Consider the following 8,258-nt stretch of genomic DNA (forward strand, 5'->3'; position numbering starts at 1 on the left):
CGAAACATTTCTACAATTTATTTGTTTTGTTTTGTGTTTTTTTTTTTTTTTTTTATGTCCAGAAGACCAGATTTAACTTTTTTAGATTTTTCTATCTGGATTATTGAGCATGCATCAGGATATTCTAAGCCATAGTGGTTAAAAACTTCCATCAACTTTGACCAAAAGTTCCCTAACAATAAATAAACACTGCCTCATTAACCTTTAAAGCAATGAAAATGTGCACAACAAAACTGCTTTGCATTCACTAATAATGACTGCTGAGATCATTTCAGTTTTATATAAAAGCATCAAATGACACATACTGTAACTTTTATGTCTAAATAATTTGGGGTTTTAAGCCATACAATGCCCCTTTTTAATATTACTGCTATGAAAAACAAACACAACAACAGGGAATATGTCTCAAAGTTCAGTTCAAGCGTCTTTAAATCTGTAACACCTTTGTCTTTTGTATAAAAAAAAAGCTAAAGTACCTTTTCATTTTGGAAAGTTGTCAAGCATTTGAAAATAATTTACGAATGTGTTCATTGCGTCAGCGTTGGGGGAGTCCTGCTGAAGCAGCTATAGTGCGCTGGTTTGAACTCCTTCAGACGGTGGTTATGTTGGTGCTGGCGCTGCTTTGACTGTACAGCTGCCTGGGAGAGCTGCAGCACAGCAGCTGCTTTCTGAAGTGTTTGCTGAAGCTTTTGCTCATCAGGTACAGAGCGAACGGGTTCACGCAGGAGTTGGTGAAGGCCAAGACGCGAGCGCACACGCTGGCGATGAAGTGGGCTAGTGATGTGTCCACCTGGCCGTAGTGGTAGGAGCGGTACAGGTAGATGACGTGACTGGGGAGCCAACAGACTGCGAACAGGCCAACGAACACCAGCACGGTTTTGGCCAAACGCTTCCGGGACTTGATCTGACAAAAAGAAACAATAAAAGAGATTTAAAATGTCTGTCATTGTGCTATTTTAATTTACTTATTTGTAACTGTTTGTTCCCTGAAAACACATCACAGTAAGCCTCAGATTTATTTATTTAATTTATTTAACCAAGCAAATCCCACTGAGATCACAGATTTCTTTTGCAAGAGAGGCCTGGGCCTGAAGGCAGACTATCATGCATGTTTTTGTTCTGTGGTAGGAAATCGGAGTACCCGGAGAAAACCCACGCAAGCACGAGAAGAACATGCAAACTCCACCCAGAAAGACCCCAGGTCCAACCGGGGATTGAACCCAGGACCTTCTTAAAGATGTAGCTATGCTCCTGCTAATTCAAATCATTTAAAGTACTTAACAAAAGTCTCCATTCACCCGTAATTAACTTATAATTTGCTTGCAAGCAGTCACATTTTTTTTTTTTGCATCTTTTATAATTGTCCTAATCTGTTCCCCAGAGTTTCTGAAGTTCTTTCAAAGTTTTTTTTTTTTTTTTTTTTGACCTTGGCTGCTGCTCACTCATCATTTTTCATGCCAGAGTTTGAAACTAAGATAATCTTCTAATGAGAAATAATGAAGTTATTTGGGTCAAACCTTGAAAATAAACTATTATGCACATAAACAGTATTAGTGTTTAGCATATATCTTAGTTAATATATAATTTGGCTATTGTTGGGTGTAACTGGGACCCTGTGTAAATAATTTTGTTCCACCTCATGTACCACATGTGTTGAAACAACAATAAAACCTACTTGAACATAATGTTATGTGCAATCTAACATCCATCCATCCATTTTCTTCCGCTTATCCGGGGTCGGGTCGCGGGGGTAGCAGCCTAAGTAGGGAGGCCCAGACTTCCCTCTCCCCAGCCACTTGGTCCAGCTCCTCCGGGGGAATCCCGAGGCGTTCCCAGGCCAGCCGAGAAACATAGTCCCTCCAGCGTGTCCTGGGTCTTCCTCTGGGCCTCCTTCCGGTGGGACGTGTCCGGAACACCTCACCAGGGAGGCGTCCAGAAGGCATCCTAAACAGATGCCCGAGCCACCTCAACTGGCTCCTCTCGACGTGGAGAAGCAGCAACTCTACTCTGAGTCCCTCCCGGATGATCGAGCTTCTCACCCTGTCTCTAAGGGAGAGCCCAGACACCCTGCGGAGAAAACTCATTTCGGACGCTTGTATCCAAGATCTCATTTTTTTGGTCACAACCCAAAGCTCATGACCATAGATGATAGTAGGAACGCAGATCGATTGGTAAATTGAGAGCTTCGCCTTTTGACTCAGCTCTCTCTTCACTACGACAGACCGGTACAGCACCCGCTTCACTGCAGACGCTGCACCTATACGTCTATCGATCTCACGCTCCATTTTTCCCTCATTCGTGAACAAGACCCCAAGATACTAGAACTCCTCCACTTGGGGTAGGACCTCCTCCCTGACCCGGAGAGGGCACTCTACCCTTTTCCAGCTCAAGACCATGGCCTCGGATTTGGAGGAACTGGTCCTCATCCTGGCCGCGTCGCACTCAGCTGCGAACCACTCCAGCGAAAGCTGTAGATCACGATCTGATGAAGCCAATAAGACCACATCATCTGCAAAAAGCAAAGAAGCAATCCTAAGGCCACCAAAACGGATCCCCTCAACACCTTGGCTGTGCCTAGAAATTCTGTCCATAAAAGTTATGAACAGAATCGGTGACAAAGGGCAACCTTGGCGGAGTCCAACTCTCACCGGGAATAAGTCCGACTTACTGCCGGCAATGCGGACCAGGCTCTGACACCAGTCATACAGGGACCTAACATCCCGTATCAAAGGGCCCGGTACCCCATACTCCCAGAGTACCTGCCACAGGGTTCCCAGAGGGACGCGGTCGAACGCCTTCTCCAAGTCCACAAAGCACATGTAGACCGGTTGGGCAAACTCCCACGCACCCTCTAGGACCCTGCTGAGAGTGCAGAGCTGGTCCAGTGTTCCACGACCAGGATGAAAACCGCACTGCTCCTCCTGAATCCGAGGTTCGCCTATCCGATGGACCCTCCTCTCCAGAACCCCCCGAATAGACCTTACCAGGGAGCCTTAAGAGCATGATCCCCCTGTAGTTGGAACACACTCTACGGTGCCCCTTTTTGAATAGGGGGACCACCACCCCGGTCTGCCAATCCAGGGGACTGTCCCCTGATGTCCACACAATATTGCAGAGTCACGTAAGCCAACACAACCCTACTACATCCAGAGCCTTAAGGAACTCCGGGCGAATCTCATCCACCCCTGGGACCCTGCCACCGAGGAGCTTTTTAACCACCTAGGTGACCTCTGCGCCAGAGATTGGAGGGCCCGATCCAGAGACCCCTTCCTCAGTGGAAGATGTGCCGTTGGGATTGAGGAGGTCTTCAAAGTATTCTGCCCACCGACCCACGACATCCCAAGTTGAGGTCAGCAGCACACCACCCCCACTATAAACAGTGTTGGTGGCGTACCGCTTTCCCCCCTGAGACGCCGGATGGTGGACCAGAATCACCTTGAAGCCGTCTAACATATATCTAACATAATATAGGAAAATGTCACTTTCAGAGTATGTGTTGTGGATGACTCTCAACTACCACCACATCATTTAGATCAGGGCTATTGAACAAAACTGCTCAGAGGGCCATAGTTTCTGAAAGTCATGCCGGACATCCAGTGATTAAAATCATTATAAACCAAAGTTTAAAATGATCTGTTACTTTTAAATGTGTTTATTTTATTGCATTGAATCATAAATGCAATAACCAGAACCCAAACCTAGAACCACCCCCCCAAAAAATAAACAAAATAATGAAGTGGGACAGATTGAAGTCACCTGCGGGCCGGAAATGGCCCACGGGCTGCCAGTTGAATAGCCCTGATTTAGACTGACATCTGAAAAAGGTGGGAAATGATCAGTTGTTTGTAGGTTGATGCCTTTCAGTGCAGCAATGCTTCCTTTAATCCATTCAGGAAAAAAAGAGTGCAAGCAGCTCGTTGTGGTAAAACTGGGACTGTTTGAAAAGTTGCTGAGCAACCAGAAGATTTAGGAGGCCGTGACAAAGACAAGCGTTTGGCAACAAAGTGCCTTTTCTTCCATTGAAATGCTGGCAGGCTGCAGCCAGCTCTATTTTCATTCTTACATGTTATTTTTGTTAATAATAATTATAATAATTATTATACAAATGTGCTGAAAAGCTATTGAACATGAATAGCTGTTTTCTCCAAGAAAGATTTACACACAAAAAAAAAGTGTTTTAGAATGACACAAAACTGAAAACAAACTCATTAAAGTTAACGAGTTAATGGTTAATGTGAACCTTTGCTTCATTGGTTTCAACACTGTTGTTAATATGGCGTCCTGTTGCTAAAAGTGAACAATAAAGCAGGGACATAGTTGTCTTTCCCTTCCAGATGTTGCTGTTGTTTTCAATCAAACTGAGTCTGCTTCTTCTTTCATTAAAGCTGAACGAGTCCAGGCGGACTGTGGTCACGTGCAAACTGAACGGCTAGTTTTGTTCTTGTTAAAATAAAATCTGAACACTATAAAAGAAAGCACTCTCTTGGGAAACTGCGCAAACACACATTAGAGTTTGAAGCCACACCTGTTTGTGGAGGTGCAGGTGTCCCTCAGCAGAGATGTCTGCAGAGCTGCTGACCAGGCTGCGAGCGATGAACACGTAGTAAACAGAAATGATGAGCAGCGGGAGCACGTAGAAGATGAGGAAGGAGGCGGTGGAGTGGATCTTCGGGTGCAGCTCCCCTGCGTGGGGGTAAGGCGCGCAGGTCACAAATGTCTCGTTGGTGTGGCTGGTGGTGAAGGTGTGCAGGTCGGAGAAGACGGCCTCGGGAATAGCCAGAGTTAAGGAGAGCAGCCAGATGGACCCGACACGTAGGCTGATGCTGAGCGTGGGGTTGGATCTGTGGCTGTCCAGAGGCTTCACTATAGCTCTGTACCTGGGGGGGGGACAAGCAACAAGCTGTGAAGACCTCATCAAACAGTCTTTAATGTGTCTAATCAGAGGCAACAGCAGGAGCTGGTTTTGTCGTCTAATCACTACTTTTAATAAACGGCAGTGAAAGAACAGACTCAGATTCACAACAGAGGAACTCAAAGTTCTGCATCAACGGCAGCAGGAGGTGATCTGATCTGCAGGGACTGAGTTAATCACCGCTGTCATTAAAATCTACACAGATCTGCTTGACAGCTGCACTTTTCTCCTAAAAACACCACAAAAACGTTAAACGTTGGAAATTTAAAAGCTCCTGCCGTGCATCGCCTCCGTTCATCTTAAGAAAGCATTTTATTATAAGATATAAACAAGTTTTCACACTTGATTTATTTATTTCCCCCTTTGGTCAAAACTACTAAAGTTTTCAACAAAATAAATCAACTTTAGTGATGAACAGAGACAAAAGTGATGTTTTTTTTAGTCATGTAAATATCTTCATGCATCTGTTTATTCCTGCTTTTAATGCTCTTATATATCATTCAAACTCACAGAACTTTATTCAGAGTCTTGAGGAAAACATCAACACCTTTTACAGGCTTTTGTTGTATACTTATTTTATTGCTCATAAGACAAACTAAAGATTAAAACATCCTAAAGTTACAGTTAATCTAGACTGGGAGTAAAATGTAATTTGACTTATTTTAATTAAGTAAAGCTCTCATTGAAAAAGTAGCCAAAGGTACTTTTTAAATTATTTACACATAGTTTTGGCACAAAAACAAGTGAAGATTTCCAACATGCATGTATCATACAGTTAAAAAAATAACAAGCTGAAATTAAGCTACATGTAAGAAGTTGTTTCACTGATGTTCTGCTTTATATGTTGTTTTTAGATAAACTAATACCCCTGACTTTTGCTTTGGCTAAATAGCCGAAGTAAAAAATTGCTGTGTGGTTGTGTGGTGGCAGCTTTGGTATTTTATTTATTTACTTTTCTTTGTACTTGTTTTATATTTGGTTACTATCATTAGCAGTATTAATATATTGATTTCTGTGGTGATGCTGCCACTGTTGGTACAGTCACTATGTTACACTTTATTTTCTTACTATCAATATGCTGGTTTCAGTACTTTCATTATAATTATCAGTCTGTGTTTTACAGATGTTTGTCATGCAGCTGCACACCAACACATCTGGAACTAAAAAGAGTCTCACTAATCAATTGGAATAGACTTAATTGTGTACGTGTGTGTAAATATTTTGATTTATTTTCTTTTTCTTTGACAACGCACTGCGTTTTTGTCGTGGTTCTTTTGTTTTGTGCGTGTTTGCTGGAATTATCGCCACGATCTGTAACAAAAATGACAAAAAGCTAAAGAGTTGCTCGCAGTGGTTTTAAAATATGTGAATATTTCCACACAAAGGCTATTTACATGTTCATATATTGAAAATGTGCCCCGCACACAAACACCTGTCGTGTTTCACGTGGTATTTTAACATGTGTCCACGTGTGAATTTGTGTGATCTTCTACATGACGTCCATGTTTTTTGTTTGTTCTAAATCTTTGATTATCATGTGCAAAACATGTTCCATGTTCTCAGTGAAGACTGTTCTATTTGACACAAACAGAGTTCATTTCATTAAAGCTTTCATGTTAGGGGAAAACTCTTTTTAAATAAATCTATTGAATTTGATATTTTACTATTAGAAATGAGAAGTTCATGCACCTTTACAGAGAAAACAGAAGAAAAGTCAAGTGAAAACATGAATGTGAAACATATAACATGTGTTTTGCACATGAGAAACAGTGGATTCAGAGCATTTTTATTATGTTCACGTTTTATTTAACGAAGGCCAAATTCTGAGAAGGATAAAAACAGAAACACGAGTCAAAGAACTACTTGACTTAAATGAAAAATTCCTTGAAGCTCAAATTAAACTGAACAAGTCAAGATGCTGGAGCGAACCAGACTGTGCCAAAGTTCATCTGTTGCTTCTTTATCATGTTTTAAGACGCATAAATCCAGATAAAACTTCAAGTGACTATAAAAAGACACGTTTTAATTCTTGTTAAGTTTGTTTGGAGGTGAGCTCATGTCTTCCAAACCTGAACTGCTCTTATTTTAGCCCTAAGTGTCAATAATCTGGCTGGATTTGGTGACAGCAGGTCTGAGGTCAGTGTGGTACCGGTCCGCGGAGAGCGCAGTCAGGGTGAACACGGACACCCCCACGGAGCTGAGCTGGATGAACGGGATGAGTTTGCAGCCGAGCCGACCGAACAGCCACTGGTCCAGCAGGTACCGGCTGGCGTCCACTGGGGCGCAGGTGACCAGCAGCAGCAGGTCCCCCAGAGCCAGGCTGGACAGGAACAGGTTGGGCACCGTGCGCATGGACTTCACCAGCAGACACGTCTTCATCAGGGTCACGTTCCCCACCAGACCCACGAGGATGATGATGCCGTAGACCACCGCGATCCCGACGCTGGGGATCCAGATGATGTACTGGTGCTGCTCCGGGGCGGGACCCCAGACCCCCCCGGAGACATTTAGAGGCGCGCTGTCCTCCGCGGGTAAAACCAACAGATCCTCCATCCAGCGCGCACAGGTGGAGGACGGTCTGCACTCCGGTTGTTTTCTGGCTGCTTTATAAACTGCCTCCTGCAGGCGCGTGCGTCACGTCACGGACCACTTGGAGCTGAGTGATGGGAAAGACCTGTTAGAAGAAAACGGAACTACACATGAATTCAATAACATATATGAGTTGGTCACGTGTGCAGTTTGGACGTCCCTTCTCAGAGATGATGCAACCAGAGACCAAACTGGTCACCAGTTTACCAGGCAGACTTTATAAGAGCGCATGTAGAGTTTCACTCACAGTGTCTTCTGAATCAGCCAGATGTGGATTCTGAAAATTAACAACTTTGATGTTATAAATCTACCAAATCAAAGTATCCTGCATCTTTTATCCAAAAGACTTTGTCAGTCTGAGGAGCTGCAACAAACTCAGTCTTATAAATGTCACCTTCTCCCAGTGGATGAACCAGTTGGCTGTTTGTCAAGAGAATTTAAGTAAATGTTATGGATGTTGTTTATCAGCTGATGTTAAACTAATGTGTGCACGTTACAGAGTTGCTTTTCCTGCCTCTTTGACCGAGGCAAATTCTCACAGACGAGGCTAAACTGGTAAAAGCTTCCTCGTGACATCCTTGCAAGTAAAGACCAGTTTGAAAATCTTCTCGTGTCTTCAGAGTGGCTTGTTTGAGTAAAGAAATGATGAAAGGATATTTAATTTATCCAACACTTACAGACAAAACTTGTTCACATAACGGAGGACCATCAGTCTAATGACTGATGGTTAGTGCTCTGATGGCTGCTTGCTATTCAC

General features: G+C 43.4%; 1 protein-coding gene across 1 annotated transcript; it reads right to left on the reverse strand.

Moving 5' to 3' along the window:
- Positions 1-589: 589 nt before the first annotated feature.
- Positions 590-7,465, reverse strand: grpr (gastrin-releasing peptide receptor). Its single transcript, XM_037686517.1, has 3 exons — positions 7,062-7,465; positions 4,526-4,877; positions 590-904 (listed from the first exon to the last, which is right to left on the reverse strand). Exons 1-3 carry the CDS (start codon positions 7,463-7,465, stop codon positions 590-592), a joined length of 1,071 nt encoding a protein of 356 aa, XP_037542445.1.
- Between the last annotated feature and the right edge of the window lie 793 nt (positions 7,466-8,258).

Source organism: Nematolebias whitei, chromosome 13, assembly GCF_014905685.2.
Source record: "Nematolebias whitei isolate Nwh7 chromosome 13, NemWhi1, whole genome shotgun sequence".
NCBI lineage: Eukaryota > Metazoa > Chordata > Actinopteri > Cyprinodontiformes > Rivulidae > Nematolebias > Nematolebias whitei.

Excerpts from the sequence above, each read along its gene's own strand:
- grpr (XM_037686517.1), bottom strand. The coding sequence starts at position 7,465 with ATGGAGGATCTGTTGGTTTTACCCGCGGAGGACAGCGCGCCTCTAAAT. Across the intron at positions 4,878-7,061 it reads ACTGCGCTCTCCGCGGACCG|GTACAGAGCTATAGTGAAGC; the intron begins GTACCACACTGA and ends TCCCCCCCCCAG. Across the intron at positions 905-4,525 it reads ACCTGCACCTCCACAAACAG|ATCAAGTCCCGGAAGCGTTT; the intron begins GTGTGGCTTCAA and ends TCTTTTTGTCAG.